Raw genomic sequence first — 19,706 nt, 5'->3', positions numbered from 1 at the left:
GGAGCAGTCAGGTGCATCAGCAGTGAAGAGGAGGAGAGAAAGCGGAAGCGAAAAGGAAGGTCTTGAGTTGCTTCCGGAACCAGAGGTGGTTCTGCTCAAGTTTGAGAGAGGCAGGGAGGCTGTTCCTAAGAGGGGCAAGCCACTTGAAGACTGCATGGACAGTGTGTTTGGCTGTCCATGGCATACCAATGAAGTCAAAGGCATGAGGAATCTTTAATGCTGACAATATAAGGCCGGGTGCAAAGGTATCCGGTATGTGTGATCAGTCATTTTATGAGCAAATTATCATGAAATCAGGGTTCTCCAACTTCAGGCCTCGAGGGCCGGAAACATGTTGGATTTTCAGGATACCCCGTATTAATATTCATGAGATAAATTTGCATACAATGATTCTAAATGTATGCACATATTTTCTCATGTATATGAGCGATATCATGAGAACCTGTCAGGATTCTGGCCCTCGAGGTCTGAAGTTCGACAACCCTGCTCTATAAGGAAGTTAATGTATCAATATAGAAAACACTGAAATAGAATAAATGAGAATCATTCATCTAAGGGAAAGAATTGTTTACATATTGACTAGCAAAAAGTACCCATACTTCGCACAGGTTCTGTGGATATACATGATAGCACTCTTATCAATTGTTGAAAATCAATGATCCTGTAGGTCGCTGTTCTGAGTCCCTTATCGCTTGATGTGCTTTGTGTACTGAGAATGGGCATGTGTGGCTGGCTGACATACCCCGAAGCAGACGTGGAGGGGAGGCGAGAGTTGGCGTGTTGCTGCATACTGGGACCTTCTGTACGCTCTCCCCACCGTTCGCCTTACCATGGCGTGGTGCAGTGCGCTGCGGTGCAAATATCTCAGAAACGGTGCATCCTAGGGCTTTGAAATGTGGTTATTAGCGTGGAGACACTTAAAATGAGCTTTATCTGGTGCTTCTACGACCACATTGATGTTTCGCCAATTTCAGGCATCCGTCTCATGTGTGATGGGGCTGAAATACAGAGAAGGTGTGGGGTGTCCAGATGTCATGTAGCCATTAATGTCTGGAGGGTCCTAACAAGTAATTATGCACATTTTGGTGGAGATTGGTGGAACGGTGTGGAATTTTATAAGGAACAAACTAAGATTTTATATATATAGAAAGAGAGAGAGATATCAAATGGCATGTTTCCATTCAGATTTGCTTAATGGTCCACCAACTGCAGACTTTGACCACTGGGTGGCCTCGGGATATTTTTCTGGGTCATATGGCTTCAATGCGCTTCCTTTAGAAGTGAGGATATTAGCAGTGTTGAATTTGCAGCACAGATATCTACCATGCTGCTAATGACAGCACAGGAATTGGTTCATGTTTGAGGTGGGAGGGCATGGAGGGGTCAGAGAGTGGTTGGAATTGCTGCAGCAAAGGTGAAGGGCAGGGGAGTGGAGCCGAGAAAAGGAATTGGCCATAGGAAAGATGACTTATGGGGAGCAGGGAAAACAATAGCAGCGAGTGATGAGGAAGGCAAAGGACTTGGGTGAAGGGGAGGAGCCCCCATTTAACGTAAGGAATAACGTGGCCAGTTAACACACAACAGGGACCTGCAAGATAGTTACAGCACAGGAATGTGAGTATTGTGGAGACATGGAACCCTTTTCTGTAATTGGGGAACTCCCAGGATTTTAGGGTGGCAGAAGTACAGTATCTGTTTAATCAGGTGTTAAAGTCTAGGTGTTGTATGAATAGAAAGAGAAACTTGAGAGATTGCTCATGAGCAATAGACAGAAAGTTATGCTTACCTTTATATTTGGTGAATTTGCACCTATTGCAAAGGTCAAATAAATAGTTTCTGGCCAATGAAGGTCATTCCTAAAGAAGGTCACCAGCAGTTATGCTCTTAAACCCGCCAGAACATTGTGGACAACTGTATCTTCATCGAAGGCCGGTAAGACAGGGTACAGCACACACTAGCTGTAACATTTCAAGAGGCCAGCTTTTGGAGAAACCTACAGAATATATACCAATCACTCATGGTTTTCCCATGCTAACATTCCTGATCCAACTAAAGGTATTCACAATGAAGCAGGTTTGGAAACTTTTGTGTGCAACAAAAATGCTTCTCTTTCATTGGACTTGGGAGTCTGTTTTTCCACCTGTGTATTGAAGAGGAGAGATTGTGACGCACTGAGAAAGAACATACCTATGTCTCCCTTTAGCTCGGTACTGTCTGTACTGGGATAACTGAAACTTAGCTTAAAGCAAGATTTAGACATATAACATATCAAAAAAGGTGCGCAATAACAGTGGATGAGCGACAACTTAACTCCTTGGAAACGGTACCCAGTTATTTTACCAAATCCAAAACAGAGTGGTACATTTCACCAAAGTACATAATACTGAAAAACACAGAAAATATGAATTAAATATATATATATATGGGGTAAGGGGTTAAAATGAGTCGGGATGGGGTTGGGGTGGCGTTATAAGGATGGAAAAAACAGGGGGGTTGGTGGGACCCCCCGAATTTAAAAACAAAACAAAAATTGTGGCCATGATGAAAGGTACCAATCTGAAATTTTGGTCGGTAAAATCACATATAACCTTCAAAACTACCTTCCTGTAATGTTTCCTTAGTAAAGCTATTGGCATGCCAGTATCAAAAAGAAATCTCCTTTAAAATCAATATCAAATTAACCACATAATCGCCATGGAAATCAGCTTTAAAAGTGATCAGGAAAATTGTACTGAACCCAGAATAAAATATAGCCCAGGCTTTCATTAACATTTCTTTTGAAAAGTTGTCAATATCACTAAAATAAAAACTGATCTTCATAAACTCCACATCATGGAACATTAATACGTTCCCAAAAGGACAGCACTTTGGAACACTTTTGCACATTTCATATTTTATTAGGGCTGTGCAACACTTGGTTGGGGAAGAATAGAGCCGTGGGTGCCCAAGGCATCAATTTTCTTGCTGTGTCGTCAAGGCAATTTGTCTGACCAAATTCTATGCAGTTCTGACACTAAAATGTATAATAGAGAGCTGCATTTTCTTTTTGACATACACACCTCTTTAATATCAAGACTGCGATTATAAAGGAAACCACAGGCATTCGTAGATTTTAAAATTCAGCAGATTTCAATGGAGGTAATCTTCTTTAAAGAGCACATTTCATGGGGGTGCGGAGCGTGTGGGGGGTGTGATCATTTAAGTTTGCACATAGGGACTTCATTTAGGGTTCATCAGAGGTCGCACTTGCGGCCCCTGAGGTCACCCTTGCTATCCCTGTGGTATCCCTTGCTACCCCTAAAAAAAATACAAAAAACGTTTTTTTCTTTTAAAAAAATAAATTTAAGCTCCTGGACTTTGCCGAATGCCATGTGGCAATGTGAGCTATTTGTCTTTCTGGAATTCCATACAATATTGCGAGACTCATTAAAGGTTTATTTCAGGCACACTTCATGGAGCGAGTCACTAATTTAGTCTGTTCCTAAACACCTCAAATTCACAATGCAGACAAAATCCTCCAGAAAGCATTTAGAGTCGAATTTTGGAATATGCATTTTGCTTTTCGCAAGTTGCAGTTATCGCATGTTTTTTTCTGCCGATTCATATGGTGATCCATTCCTGTATGAAATGTATATCACGTTACAGTGATATTGTAACCATATTTTTCATAGTGTACTTAGAAACAATGCTGTGTGATGCCACCTCCTGTTTTGTGAAGGGGTAAACGGTCGTGTTCCATCGCTTCCCGTGATGTCACTTCACGGTGGCATCAAATGACATGACTTCCTGTGATGCCATCAGAGGTGAAGGGTCAAGTGATGTCACTTCTGCTACCCATGGCATTTTAGTGAAATGACGTTCCTGTGTGCACGTTATTGTAAAACATTGCCGTCCATGCCCTTTTCAACATGTACACTACAAAGTGCAAAAACGAGGTGTGAAAACAGGAGATATTGGGCCTCATTACACGGAAGGCGGTGATCCAGGGTGCTATTAGCACCCTGGACCATGCCGGTAAATTACCGGCACCGCCTTGGCGGAAAGGGGATTTACCGCCCCATTCCAAGGTTGGTGGGGCGGTAAATCCCCCTTCCGCCATTGCCCTTCCCCATTCCCATTTCTGCCCCATAGGGCTCTATGGGAATGAGGAAGGCGCTAATTACGGCACCGCAATTTTGCGGTGCCGTAATTAGCTCCGAGGTCCCTTAGCGGCTTGGTTTTTAACGCCTGCAAAAAGCAGGCGTTAAAGCACCTACCCGCTAAGGGACCTCGTAGTACGGCGGTAAGGGTTAACGGTCACCGTTGCCATTAACGGTGACCGTTAACCCTTACCGCCGTCCGTGTAATGAGGCCCATTGACTTTTCCCTTCCTTTTTGCAGTTCGTGGGGTAAATAGTGTGCAGACTGCTGGCATTGCTGCGGAATCTACCTGCTCGAATGTAATGCCTTGTCACCAGCATCAAAATCGGATGCTGGTGAAAATGCAGCCGAATGTGTACGGCTGAGTGGGTGGGGATGGCAAGGCAGTAAATGTGCTCCTCACCACCGTTCTGTCACACACATCTGGCAGAAAGTCAATAGCACCCGTGAATGGTTTCTGCACGCTTTTCCCGCATTATTCTTACACTCCTCCAGCATTGAGCCTTAATGAGCAGAATCAGCCTTATTGTAACAGTATTTTCTGAACCCCATCCGTGTCAAAGCACAATGGCCAAAGATGCCAAGCCGATGCGATGTTCCGCATTCCTTTTTGTGTTGCATTGTGTTAGAAACGTTGTGATTCTCCTTTTCTATGAATGATACATTTTCCCATATTGGCAGGAATGTTGCAAGTATTTCTGAAGTTAAGCTGAGGTTATTGGGGTACATCCCTATATTTATCCTTCGCACCATGGCAGGGGGTGGGGGGGGTGCGGTAGCCAATCAGGATGCTCAGAACGTGGGCTGTATTCACTCACCCAAGTCCAGATCCTGTGCAGCGTGTCACTTGCGCAACCATCACCCACAGTACTCTCCCAGATCACCCCCTCTATAGCTTGGTTTTTCCATACTGAAAAGTAAAATTACATTTGGTTTCTGCATAGCCCCTCCAAGTCTAATAATGAACTCAACAGACTAGGCTTTTAAGCACGATCTTGCGTCCTATGTGAGAGAGTCATGGGGGGTGGGTGGGGGGGGCGGGCAGGAGCAGAAGTTTATTTTGTAATAGGATATTGTTTTTAGAAGAGGTCTTTTATAGTATGTATTTAACTGTTTATTTATGAAGGATGTCTATGGTATATACCGAATAAGCATAGAGTGATTCATTTCTGTGCTAATGACATCCTGCTTATCAACACAGAGAAGTTTCCTTTATTTTTTTAATTGCACCCACGTCTGCTGTGATATTGAATGAGACGGCGGGGTGACTTCTGAGCTATGAAATCTGCCACATTTTGGAGGCCACATGATGTCACAGCTCTTTCACTGGCAGAAGCAGACCTCGGTAAAGCCAGTGTATGGAGCTGAAAGGCTCGCTTTGCATGCAAAAAAGGCATCACTTTAATATGTGAATACCGTTTTTCTCAGCCTGCCCTGCTCGCGGCTTTTCGGACATGTTTGGAGCTGCAATGGTTTATTGTTTTTTTTGCTGTTCAAATCCGTGAGTGGCAGGTCAGTTGACAGCTCTAGTTGTTGAGTGGCTAGAATTGACTTACATTGAACAGACTTCACATTCAGACGCCCGTCTCCAACCACTGCGCCCAGACTGCGCAGGGCGCTCTCTCCTCCTATTTTGACCGCTCTTCAGCATGATGGCCCCCACTTGGGCTGCCTCCAGTACCAGACCTTATTTGAACAGGCCTTTCAGGGATCCAGCCCACAGCCTCCACCCGGATTCTCATTAGCCGGCCAGGAAGGCCCGTGCCTCTACTAGGCTGTTCCCCGACCCTTACTCCGGCACTACCGAGCCTTTTAGCCCTACTTTGGACTCCCCTCTCATTATCTGCCCAGCCCCAACCACAGACAAGCATTTATTAACCCTCCCAGCACTACCAGTGAGTGCCCTGACTCTCTTGGCCCCAAAAAGGCTTCCACCATCTCAGCCGAAACGTCAGCAGCACCTATGCCCAGTCTCCTCTGGGCCCTTACTAAAAGCTGCACTGACATTTCTAACATTCCATTTAGATGATAATCAACTCCGAGGTCAGATTCTAGCCGGGCAGAGGAGACCTTCAGCCAATGTCTCCCTATCTCCACTTTCATTCATACTCTGTGTTCACTGAATTTAGCTACATGTTGGTTTTCACCTACTTGTGAGTTGGTTTCCAAATGTTTGAGCGTATCCATCACGCTTTGTAATTATCACGTTTGTGTACTGTACTTTAGGCACAACCATGTTCAACATTAATTGTTTTTCATGACTATGCTTATCACTAATTGTTCTCCACATAAAATATTTTAAAAAAAATGCAAAGAAAAGCCAAAGTATCAGCTAATTAATAAAAAGCTGTGATACTACATATGAATGGTACATGTTTTCATTAGCAGTGTGCTTTTGTTAGAAATGTTGAATGCCCCATCTAGTTGGGCATTTACAAGGGTTCAAACAAACCTGCATTTAAATTGTATTGCATGCATTTGAATTCCAGAGGGTAGGACCACCCCCCCAGTTACAACTACATTGAACGGAAGCCAGTCTACCCACACTTCACTTTACCCTTCGTGCACAGTTACTGTGCATATTAGCTGTGCAAACAAGGGTGAAGCAGACTTGACCAGTGTTGTCTCTGGCCTACATCCAATGTACTTACTTTCTGTGGCATGGTATTTTTATGGTAAAATGAACATATAGTGCAGCATGCATGGACATGTATGGGCACAGCCAGCATGAATATTGTATATACTAGCATACGTTGTGGGCAAAGGTGTAAGGAAAATGTATTGGGAAATGGTCCTGGGCACTCTTAGTAACTTGCATCTTTTGGGGATTTCATGTGCTACAGTAAACAATTGATTGCAAACTGTGTGGCTTATTATCCAATTTTTTACAGGAAGTGCTGTAAAATGCATCATTTTGACCCATTATTTTAAAACATTTTTCAGTGGCAGAACTCTCCAGAACGCACCTCGTTTCGTTTGAGCGCCCTTGCTACGCTGTGTTGCTCATGCATATTAATCATATACATTTACGCCCCACCAGTTCAAAAATTCACCAGTCGCCACTGAAACAAGTACATGTATCACTCCCATTAACAATTTGAGATATTCAACAACGTCCAGGCAACTAGCCTTTTGGAGAACATTTTGGTAAATTTAGCTCATTGCTCAGTCAGTTTGGAGTCAAACCAGCTCTGAAATGACGACTCTGGCTTCCTGCTAAAGCAGTGTCAAGAATTCAAAACCCTGTGTCTAGTTCAGAAAACACTATGTGGTTGTGAACCTAAATACCTTCCAAATTGTTGACCCCTTCTCAACTCGACAGCCTGCTGGATCTGCTTTTCAAACAGACTAATCCTCTACCCATTGAGAAACAATGGTTTTGGGCAGGGGTGCACAACTGATTTTGACAGAGGGCCGAAAGTACCTTACATGAGGGCTATAGTGGGCCGAAAAGTAAAAGTGGACGGGGCGGTAGGTGGGACATGTGGGGAGGCTTTTTCAACCCCCAATTTGTATTAAACACATGGAAAAAGATATGTTTTTGAGGGGTAACGATTTTTATTGCATTTCAAACTTACATTTTGTACTACACATTTTCCATTGCTATCATTTATTTCGATTTAGTTATTGTATATCGTCTGTTTAATTAAATTATATATATTTTATTGACCCTTGATTGGACATTTCCTTATTTTGGACTGCTATAGTTTGCTGTTTGGGTTACCCAAGAAGAGTATGGCCTTCGTTGAGTCAGGTTTCCTCAAAAAAGCAAAGGATGTATGTACATCTCCTAACTGTGCCTGTTTAGCTTTATTATTGAGTTCACTCTTGGAGTGCAACACTATGCCCCATGGCTCCCATCCCCAACCAAACACTATGCCCCATGGTCCCCTCACCCCCAACCAAACACTATGCCCCATGGCTCCCATCCCCAAACAAACACTATGCCCCATGGCCCCCTCACCCCAACCAAACACTATGCCCCATGGGCCCCTCACCCCCAACCAAACACTATGCCCCATGGCTCCCACCCCAACCAAACACTATGCCCCATGGCCCCCACCCCCAATCAAACACTATGCCCCCTGTCCCTCACCCCCCAAGCAAACACTATGCCCCCTGTCCCTCACCCCCAACCAAACACTATGCCCCATGGCCCCCTCACCCCCAACCAAACACTATGCCCCATGGACCCCTCACCCCCAACCAAACACTATGCCCCATGGGCCCCTCACCCCCAACCAAACACTATGCCCCCTGTCCCTCACCCCCCAAGCAAACACTATGCCCCCTGTCCCTCACCCCCAACCAAACACTATGCCCCCTGTCCCTCACCGCCAACCAAACACTATGCCCCATGGCCCCCTCACCCCCAACCAAACACTATGCCCCATGGCCCCCTCACCCCCAACCAAACACTATGCCCCAAACACACTCAAGCATGCACCCATACAGACCTGAACCCCCCACCCCCCAAATCAGCACACACACAAACATGCACCCATACAGACCCGAACCCCCCACCCCCCAAATCAACACACACACAAACTTGCACCCATACAGACCCGAACCCCCCACCCCCAACTCAGCACCCACACACACTCAAGCATGCACCCATACAGACCCGAACCCCCCACCCCCCAAATCAACACACACACAAACATGCACCCATACAGACCCAAACCCCCCACCCCCCAAATCAGCAAACTCTCAAACAAGCACCCATACAGACCCTAACCCCCACCCCCCAACTCAGCACACACACAAACATGCACCCATACAGACCCGAATCCCCCACCCCCAACTCAGCACACACACACACTCAAGCATGCACCCATACAGACCCGAACCCCCACCCCCCAACTCAGCACACAAAAAACATTCAAATCAAAACATTCATACACATCCGGCACCCCCCGACCCCCGCATCTCAACATACACACAAAATACATTCAAATACAAACATTCACACCCCCCACATCTCAACATACACACAAAATACATTCAAATACAAACATTCATACACATCCGACACCCCCCCCACCCCCGCATCTCAACATACACACAAAATACATTCAAACACAAACATTCATACACATCCGACACACCCCCCCACCCCCGCATCTCAACATACACTCAAAATACATTCAAACACAAACATTCATACACATCCGACACCCCCCCCCACCCCCGCATCTCAACATACACTCAAAATACATTCAAACACAAACATTCATACACATCCGACACACCCCCTCACCCCTGCATCTCAACATATAAACAAAATACATTCAAACACAAACATTCATACACATCCGACACACCCCCTCACCCCCGCATCTCAACATATACACAAAATACATTCAAACACAAACATTCATACACATCCGACACACCCCCTCACCCCCGCATCTCAACATATACACAAAATACATTCAAACACAAACATTCATACACATCGACACACCCCCTCACCTCAACATATACACAAAATACATTCAAACACAAACATTCATACACATCCGACACACCCCCCACCCGCGCATCTCAACATATACTCAAAATACATTCAAACACAAACATTCATGCACATCCGACACACCCCCTCACCCCCGCATCTCAACATACTCAAATACATTCAAACACAAACATTCATACACATCCGACACCCCCCCCCCACCCCCGCATCTCAACATATACACAAAATACATTCAAACACAAACATTCATACACACAAACATAAAGCAAAACAAACCCGACACACAAACACAAACAGACCACTTACCGGAGACGTGCTGGAAGGCAGGCAGGCAGGTAAGCTGGAAGTCGCTGGAATCGCACTACGGCTGGCATGGTCCAAGGCTGAAATGCCTTCCGGCATCAAGCCTTATGGACCACGCCAGCCGTAGTGCTGGCCCTCCATTGGTGCAGCACACACGCATTACGTGGCTCGTAGGAGCGACGTGATGCGTGTGTGTGCTGAGCCAATGAGGGCCAGTGTTTTCACCGGCCCGGAAGACAACAAAGACTTTCCTAATGGAGGGCGGCCGCTGGCCGCCCTCCATTAGGAAAGTGTTTGTGCCTCGTGGGCCGGTCAAAAGGGCATGGCGGGCCGCAACTGGCCCGCGGGCCGTATGTTGTGCACCCATGGTTTTGGGGATTGGGATCAATCATTCCACAAGATTCGTGAATAGCGAACTTCCTTCATCTGAAACCTTCCCCGTCCCACTAGGAGGACAACTTAAAAAAATCTGCAGAAAACAGAAAAGTAATCTACGTACAGCTGCATATGGGTATGTCTCCACATAACAGTTTGGTTGGCTTGGTCATGCTTCCCACTTCCACCCTTTCACCCAGAGGTTCTCAGAAGAAGTCTCCCAGCGCCACAAGTCCCTTTAATAAAGATGAAAAGATATGAGCCCATTGCTTTGGCAGGCTCCTGAATTTTCTATTACCCTTCAATGGACGCTCTCTCCGTGCTCAGGTGATGCGTTATGAATCCTTACTGCACATTTGATTACATATTTTGTATTGATATTAAAGTCCTTTTATCTGGTGAGCGTGCCAAGGAAGTTTCAATGACTCCATCTACAACCCTGTGCTTGAGGGATTACTCTATGCATAAGTTGGAAATCAAGCTGTCTAGTGTACCCCACAATTTCACCCCTCAATGTATCATCTCAGATATAAAACAAGGCCACGTATATCCTACCTTCTCTTATCCACTCGTACCTATATCGAAATACATTTTGACAGTACTATAAAAAAACCTCCATTACCCCCCCCCCCCAGGAGTAAAGTGCCATTTGGAGTTTCCATGCATCAGGATTCAATGTGGGGAGGATAAATATGTATCTTTTCAAGCCAATCCATCCTGCTTGGCGGCCATCTTTGAGTGTTGTCTATAATAATTGAGTTCTGGAGAGTGTGGTTTCTCAAAGACAATGCCATTTAGTGACTATGCTATCTCCTTCTCCATCCTAGCGGTGTGACACAGCAGCAAACGTGACACACACACGCGTGCACGCACGCGCACACACACACACACACACACACACACACACACAATAACTACATAATAAGCACAAACTGTTAATTCTTTCTTTCCGTTCAGGTGCATATTTGGGTTTCCTGACCTGATAGAGCAGAGTGTCCAACATGCTGATGCTGAAGACCCTCCCCGCAGCGAAGGGAAGTCTGAACATGAAGGCGAGGTTGGATCCATTCTCCCGTTCTTTCTGCAGACAAAGATGGACACCGGTTAGGTCAGATTTTGAGCACTCCATGGACAGATAAAGTGAAAGAGTTCTAGATCCACTTTTGTGTTCGTCAATCTCTGCTAAGAAGTCTCACAGACAATGCTGGTTCTTCAAGACCGCAATATATCTCATGATGGGCCCGAAACACTATCTGGTCTCTGACCCTCAGGTGGTGCTAACAATCATCCACTCAGGCCATTGCACGTGAAATGCATGAGATTGATAAACATTCAATACAAGGAGATTGCCTGTGTATGGATTCTCTCCCATCTCCACTGGCATGCCAATGAGTATATTTTGAAGTGTGTGTCTACTGTCAGCATCACCCTCCCTGGCAACAGTCTTAAAGATCTTCTACGATTCTATGCATAAGGTGCAAACTGTGCGTCAGCGCAAACTCCAGCCTTATTGCACAAGATTGTTCCATTCATAGCAGTGGCAAGTACTTTTTTACTTTGCGATATTAGGTGTCGCATGCGACACCTATAAGCTGAACCTATTGCATTTGAGTACAGAGAGGGAGGAATGACACGAGGAGGAAAACAGAGTCTGCAGGTGTTGTTTGCTTATGTGCTCACCCATTGCCTGCCCATGGCCATTTCCACCAATTCCTACCGCTCAGCTCGGTATAATCAAGCCATACCATTAGGCTTTGCATTCAAAGTGCCTGCTGGTGTTGGTTCAAAGCAGTCTACTGAGAATGAATGATTTACTTGGAGTTGTAACACACTAGTGGTGTAATAAAAGTGTCTTACCAGGTCTGCAATCAGCCACTCGAATATAAGCACTCTGCGCGTCCTTCGCTGAAGTCCTGTTAAAATCAAGCATTGGCAAAGCCAACAAAGTCCTGCTTCAAACAAGCATTGGCAAAGCCAACATTTTTGGCAGGTGCATACGTTTAAGCTTTTGCCAGGCACTGCTATTAGATGCCCATGTACTCACACCGTGTTGCACCTGCTACCAACAATGGGCAGTTAATGTGCCTGGTAAGTGCCTTTCCCATGCCCACACAAAAGCCCAAACTGTTGGCATGGCCAATGCTTGATTTAGTTGTGTCGGCTGTGTCCCATTCACAGTATTGAGTGGCTTAAGCTACTGCCCATGTCACTTATTGCCCAGCCCTGTGAGCCTAAAGGAAGAGAAACACATCTAATGAGCACCTAACAGTGCCCTTCAGTTGCTCTCGTGGGGGTGTAGAATATTTAAGCATTTCATAAATGAACGGCCTGTTGATTGCAGTCTATGTGTCATTCAGCAAAAGCACCTGCTCTTTAATTCCTATTATATCAGTGTTAGAGTGAAATAATTTAAGAATATGCATGGGTACTGTATGGCATATGTCTACAAGTGGTGCTGAGCTCATGTTAAACACTGCCAGCCATGAATCATCACTTAAACAGATCTAAAATTAGACAGTTGTCCAATTGATATCATAAAAAATCCATCTGTTTTCAGACATTTTATTTTTTAATAGCGATTGTTTTAAAAATATAATTAAATAATTAAAATTGTCAAGTCTCAATGTCAATGCCAGAGAAGATAGGCGTTTGCCACTCATGGTGCCTCGTTCTGGAATCACTTTGGCGTCAACTTCAATACTTGTAACAACCTCAATAAAAGTAAAAGTCACATTGAACTGAGAAAGTCTTCAAAAACATTTGTTACACAGGGCCTGATTAAGAGTTTGGCAGTATTATTAGAGCTAATACTGCCAATCTAATTTACCGTTATTGCATTCGGGAAATGACCAGGTTCCTGGAAAGATCTGCATGAGTCCAAGTCATGTGGACCGTTCCATTACTAGAACCAAATGTTAAACACTATGCACACCTAGATTAGGAATAGTTGTTATATCAAGATTTGTAGGAAATCTGGGTATTTTTGTTTGTTTATTGAAAAGGATTTGAGGTGCAGGGTAGATAATCTCAACCTTGGCATCTGGGTTGGTATTTGAACAAAAAAGAGGGTGGATGTTCCCAAACTGGGGAACTCCCGTCCCCGGCACACTATCTAATTAGAGTACACCACATTGCTAAATTATTTTTCTGTATATACACATTATAGATAGTGTGCAGGGGACGGGAGTTCCCCAGTTTGGGAACATCCACCCTTTTTTTTTACCTTTCCATTACTGCCCAGTTTGGGGGTCTCAAAGGAATCCATGAGGTTCCGGTAATTACTACATGTGTTAATGACTGCATGTGGTCGTTACAGCATGCCGTAGTGCTTTTTGTGGAGGTACTTACCTCCACACAAACGCAGGTGGAAATAAGAGTTTCTGAAGCGAAAGTCAGAATTTGGCAGAATGATAAACACTGGTAATGGTAATTACTGGGAAGCTCATTTTCTAAAGTGCCGTAACGTGGATGGACGGCGTGAACCCCTTGTCCATGGCTTTTATGTCTTTCATTCACACCACGCCACCAGAGGAGGGGCGGTACGAAATGTATGTTTCCACCACCTCCCTTCCTCTCCACCATTTAAATGCCTGGGAATTTGCGCTTGCATGGATTTTCACGCCGGTGGAAATTAATCTCAGTAGTGGTCTGCGATGTTTTGTAGTGATGCCCTCCAACTCCCCATTAGATAATAATCTCGCTACTCCTGAGTGCACATGCAGTGCACAAGAGCAGCGTTGCTCCGCCTCTCATTTTTGTTTTCAGGGTTGCAGTGGCTACAAAGAACAACAGTTTGCGCCAAATCCAACGTAACAATGAAAGGGGTTATAGGCCACCCCTGTTCCCTTTTCAATATGTGTGTGCTGTGTGGGCACGCACATAAGGGTGGATCCACGTTCATGCATGCGTGTGTGTGTGTGTGTGTCTGTGTTTGTGCTACAGTAATCAGATTTTCAAAATGAGCATTGGCAATGCCAAATATTTTGGCGGTTGTGTAGGCATTTGTGAGTCGCTGCCATAATGGTATTAACTTGCCATTTAACGGTAGCAAATGTAAAATGGTGCAAGCACTTGGACATATGATAGCAGTGCCTGGCAGACGCCTATCCTATACCAGCCACAGCTGTTGTGCAAATGCTTGTTTTTAACCGGATCTCAGAGCAAGGACACACGTACTGCTTGTAAATTAAGTGGCTGAAGGCACACACTTGGTTAAGACATTTTTATTACACCAGTAGCCCATGTTAAGCTCCAATTTCTCCAGTGGCTCTCAGAAGACTGCTTTGAAATTACAGTGCCAGGCATATATAGCACAACGTGTGATGTTATTTCTTCATAAAGCTAGCTCAAATAGATCCCATGAGAATGTGTTTTGGGCAGGCAGGGGAATTAAGGGGATGAGAATGGCCATCAGGATTAGCTTGGCCACGTGCAGGCAATGGGTGGATACATAACCAAACGAAACCCACAAGCTGTGTATTGCTCCTCATATCTGATCTCTCCAGTAGCTGTACTCAATGCAATCGTTTTGACTTATAGATGGCGCATTAGCGCCCCCTCATAGCCAATACTAATACAAAACTGAGACTGGCCATAGACATAAAAGTAGGATTACAAACCCCTTCTCCTCCCACCCCCACCTCCTTTCCTCCCTGTAGGATCCCACAGTATTGTTCTGCTGGATATTACTGGCCTTGATACGTATTCATTTCCCAACCAGTCTCCGTGGCAGTCTCAGTGGCACAATGAGTCAATGCATGTGGCTGGAACCTGTAAGGTTGGGGGTTCCAGCACAAGGCTATCAGGTGCATGATAGAAATACTGAATCTTTGCTGTCAATACGGATGGTAATGATAGTGCTCCAGCAATGTAATGACCCAATGATGTCAGCTGCAGGGTAGATAATGGGCCTCGCTGCAAGGTTTGGTGGGATTACCACTTGCGGAATTGCCAGTGGTTATTTCACTTTTCCTCCAAAATTCAGTGGAATTTCCGTTCTGTAATTCCACCAAAAATCCCCAATGGACTCCATAAAGGGGGACTAACACCGCCGTACCACCACTTGCAATGCCTTGGCAACCCACAGGACCAGGTGGCGGTAACAGTATCTGATTCTGGTGGTAATTCACGGGAATTACCAGAGAATTACAGCTAATGTCGGAATCAGCCCTACGACCCAACGATTGATTCATATGAAGTGATATGAATTGGGGAGAGTACGGTGAATAGTGAGTTGGACGTCTGTTGTCATTCACGTCGGCTTTGTTCCCCAAATCTTCAGAAGTCATCAAAATGAAAAGAAATCCGAGAGCGAATGCTTACTTTTTCTAACTTGGAGAGGGCGAAGGAGTAGCAGTCCTTGGCTCGGAACTGCATGAACCTCATGTTGGATGGGTGGGTGAGCTCCGTGATGATGCTGAGGCTTGGAAACAACCTGGAAGGAGAGAGAAGAGTGTAAGTCTCGGGAGGATAGCTCAGGGCAATGCACTCGCCTTGGAAACAAGATAATGTGGAGCAACACAGGTTCGATCCATGGGTATGTTCTTAGAAACCTCTGGGTATTAAGCGTGTTATAAATAAATAAATAACCAATTATAAGCGCCTGGATGTTCCCTCTCATGTCACAAGACAGTTCTCTATAGAGAAACTATTATGCATTTGCCAAATGAAAAATAACATGTACGGTAGAGAAAGGCCAGGTGGAGATATCAGCAGACTTCCAGCAAATACCCATAACCTTTTTTTTTTATTAAGTGCTTCTGGTTTTTCTAAGAAAACCTTCAACCATATGCAAAATTTAAGGTAAGACGTGTCTTCCATAATACCATAAAAATATATGTAAACTACTTGTAAATAGTTCAACTGCGCCACATCAGATAATTCAAAAAAAGTACAGTTGTACAGAATTTTTAATGCATGTTCTAGACAGCCTGACACGTGTTTCGAGCAAAGCTCTTCCTCTGAAGCAAAAAGAATCCTGTTCAATCTGAAACACAATTATATAGACTCGGCCGTGAATAGGCTCCTTATCCAAATTATAAATCTTAGTTGCAGCTGCAATTGCAGGTACGCAATCATTTTAAATGCTGCGTCGAAATGAGTCAAAGGGAAACATATATGCCATCATCATAATTGTACATTCCGTCATAAAACAAAGTGATATATTAATTACACATTCAGTAAATTCACAATAACTCACATTACATCTCTGCAAATGACTGTCTAAAAGTCAATTACACTTTTTGTCACAATCTAAACCAGGTAGTTGCATAGCAACAAAATAGTTCTAAAAAGAAACCATTCTGTGAAGAGTACCAACGCCTAACGGGTGCTCGCGATGACCATTTAGTGCTTAAAAGTAGGCAGGATGCCTAAACGTGAATACGTAATGAAGCGCCTCAAATGTACAGGACAGGATTTAACCAGCTACGTGCACAACCGAGCCGACATAAAGCTCCCTGTGACAAATTCTATATATACCGTTTTTCCAGGCTAAGTTTAGTCGTGTTATTCGCGCGGTTCCAAACCTTCGTCTTAGCCTTTAACAACCGAATGAACTGCGTAGAACTTTCTTGACAAGGGATAACTAGGTCAATGATATTAAGGTGCATTTTCACTGAGAGTTCCAAATCACAAAAAAGGGCATTGTTACAATTATTCTCGGCCCCCTTAGCCAGTATGCTCAGTAGTGAGTTCGACTCCTTCTGGGCCCAGCCTATCTTAGCGTAACATTTGCGATTATTCATCCAGTGGGCCGCCAAGGATTTCATCGCTAACTCGCACCTCAGCCTTCAACAAGTACTGACCTAGGTACACGCAGGATTGATCTTAGCAGACTTCCTTCAGTCCGATCAAACCTAGAGACTAGACGAGTGGGTCGCCGTTGTAGCCCATATAGGATTCATGGAATAATGCTGGTCTTATAGATTTCCAAGGAGCCTGCTATATTGTGTATCCCTTTCCTAGCAATACATCTCCTTCTAGGTGCTCATTTCTAAGAAACTTTGTGTGCAATAAAGTTCTCATAGAATGTTAAATTTGGGGGACTTTTAATTGGGATACCCCTGTATATGTGTCCACCACTTCAAGAGGTTCCTTATCCAACCTCCAGTTGAAGCTCTTTTGTTTTTTTAATTGTTTGCCTATAATGATTACCTTTGTTTTGTAAAGATTTATTTTCATACAGTTCTTGGTGTCATAACTTAATAAGGTGCCCAGAGGTTGCCGGAGGCCAATAGGCGTCTGATCTAACTAGCGGGTGTCAGCCGCGTATGCCATCCAAGGAACAATTTCATCGCCAATATGGGGTGGACAGTGGCGGCAAGATCTTATAGTGATGCCCAGATCAGCGATATATACCCATAACATTTTCGGTTGATAGTGGAATAAAATAAGCTTGCAGAAAAACTACAGGCTGCTCTAGAAATAATCTCATAACGAGTAAGGTGGCACAGAGAAAAATAGTGGTAAACTGGCAGGAATTCCATTACTGACACTGTACCGCTGATTTATCGCATCACCGTAAGAACAGTCCTGCTGGTAAGGTGGAAGATTTCCTGCCAGCAAGAATCTGGAAGTAAATCTTCCAGCTCACCACCAAAAGTCTTTAGAAACTTCCAAACAGTATTACCGCAGGCTATAAAGCTGCTAAAACTCCCCATGCAGCCGCATGGACTCCAAACATGTTGTCTATCACCTCTGGCCAGCCACTCATAATCAAGTGGTAAATCCACAGGACAGAGTGGCAGCAAAGGTAGTGAGTTGTGGTAAATTGGTGAATTTACCACTGATTTACCACCAAACTCGTGGTGAGACCTAATGCTTGTTCAAAACAGAAACGCTCTGAGGAAATGTGGGCTATTTGGGCACCATTCAGAGGAGTGTGCTATTAAAACGAGGCAGTGTTGGCATGATATAATATTTTTATACTACGGGGCTCGTTTCGCGTTTTGTGGAGCGGTATTACGCCACTTTTAACGCTTTTGGCCTTAAAGTGGAGGATTTACCTCCAGGATCATGCTGGCGGTAAATACTCCACTTTACCAACCAAAAAAATCGACAAAATACCCATAGTTATATGGACTCATAAAAATTCTGATTTACACTGCCTACCGCCACTTGGTAAACACACAGGACCAAGTGGTGGTAACGGTAATTCCGTTTGGTGGTAATTCAGCCGTTATTCCAACAAACTACCGCCAAACTTGGAATTAGCTTTGTTTCATGAGCTTGTATTATTCGTTGTTGTGCAATGTTTTTGCTTTACTTACAATAGAAAAAATGGCTAATTGAAAAAAGACATCTTGTGGCTTGGATCAATAACATTGTTTATCTTTACTCCAACTTTCCTAAGTAAGGTCCTATGCCATGAGTGACATGTCTAAACATATTGTTATATTTGTCATTCTCACTTGGAAGTGTCTCGCCAGTGCTTTCCTTAGCAACTCCCGATGTAACGGCAGCACTAGAAGGGACAGGGGTCCTTGGAGAGTCAATGGGCATCATTACGACTGTTGCGGTAAGGCATCAACGGCGCCCCGCTAGTGCTACCGGCACCGTTGTTGCCATGCCGCAACATTCCGAGTCTGCTCGCAGGTGCCGCTCTGGACGCCTTGTGAGACCAGGCGTGCAGAACGCCCCCCGCGAGCAGACGAGGATGGTAGCAATGGTACCATTATGAACGGTACCACTGCTAGCATCCTCCCCATTCCCATTGAGCCCTATGGGGGCTCAAATGGGAATGGGGATGTACTGGGTCCGGGTCCCGCAAAAGGGAATTACCGGGCCCTCCAAGATTGGAATGGCCCAGTAAGTCCCCTTTTGCGGGACCCGGACCCGTGTTTGGGGGTAGCCATGCCCTTATTAAGGCCATGGCTACCTGCGAACGCGTAATTAGGCCCAATGTGTACCTTCACCACTACCAGGAGGACTGTTCCTGGACTCCTTAGCTAGGGTCACCACCTTTATAGCGAATGCATGAGGTGACTTCTTGAAGCTGCCCACGCCTCTGCTTCATTACATATCTAAACACGTGTTGAAACATTGGCTAGTGATTGCCACCAAGTCTGGGTGGCACAGACATCCTCTCTCTCGCCTGTAGACCCATGTAGTGCGCCTAGCACCCCCGTGCCAGCGACGAGCCCATAGGTGTGTGATGCACTGACCCCATGTCGTGTCAGAGGACACCGGTCATTATCCTCTGCCAGGGCACTTTCTTGAGAGGGAGGACCCTGAACGACCTCAGATGTTTTTTGAAGCAAATTGAGTTTTCTCCTCTTTAAATGAATTCAAGATTTAGGATTTGCACGGCCTGCTGAGAAAGGGGGTGATGATGGGATCAGAACGCAGCTTATTTATTTATTTACTGTGTTAGTGTTTGTTTTATTGTGTATATAGTGTTTAAAGCTTT

General features: G+C 44.7%; 1 protein-coding gene across 10 annotated transcripts in view; it reads right to left on the bottom strand.

Annotated features, from left to right (window-relative positions):
* Nucleotides 1–19,706, bottom strand: part of KCNT1 (potassium sodium-activated channel subfamily T member 1) — a 2,308,650-nt gene that overhangs the window by 70,678 nt on the left and 2,218,266 nt on the right. For all 10 annotated transcript variants that reach the window (XM_069609538.1, XM_069609540.1, XM_069609539.1 and 7 more), the window contains 2 exons: nt 15,620–15,731; nt 11,277–11,378 (listed from right to left, as the gene is read on the bottom strand). In XM_069609538.1, the coding sequence (XP_069465639.1) occupies nt 11,277–11,378; nt 15,620–15,731 (214 nt within the window). The remainder of the gene's footprint in view (nt 1–11,276; nt 11,379–15,619; nt 15,732–19,706) is intronic.

This window comes from Ambystoma mexicanum, chromosome 8 (assembly GCF_040938575.1).
Source record: "Ambystoma mexicanum isolate Mex_15411 chromosome 8, UKY_AmexF1_1, whole genome shotgun sequence".
NCBI classification, from domain to species: Eukaryota; Metazoa; Chordata; class Amphibia; order Caudata; family Ambystomatidae; genus Ambystoma; species Ambystoma mexicanum.
Note: the sequence above shows the minus strand (reverse complement) of the source record. Positions and strands in the feature narration are given on the sequence as shown.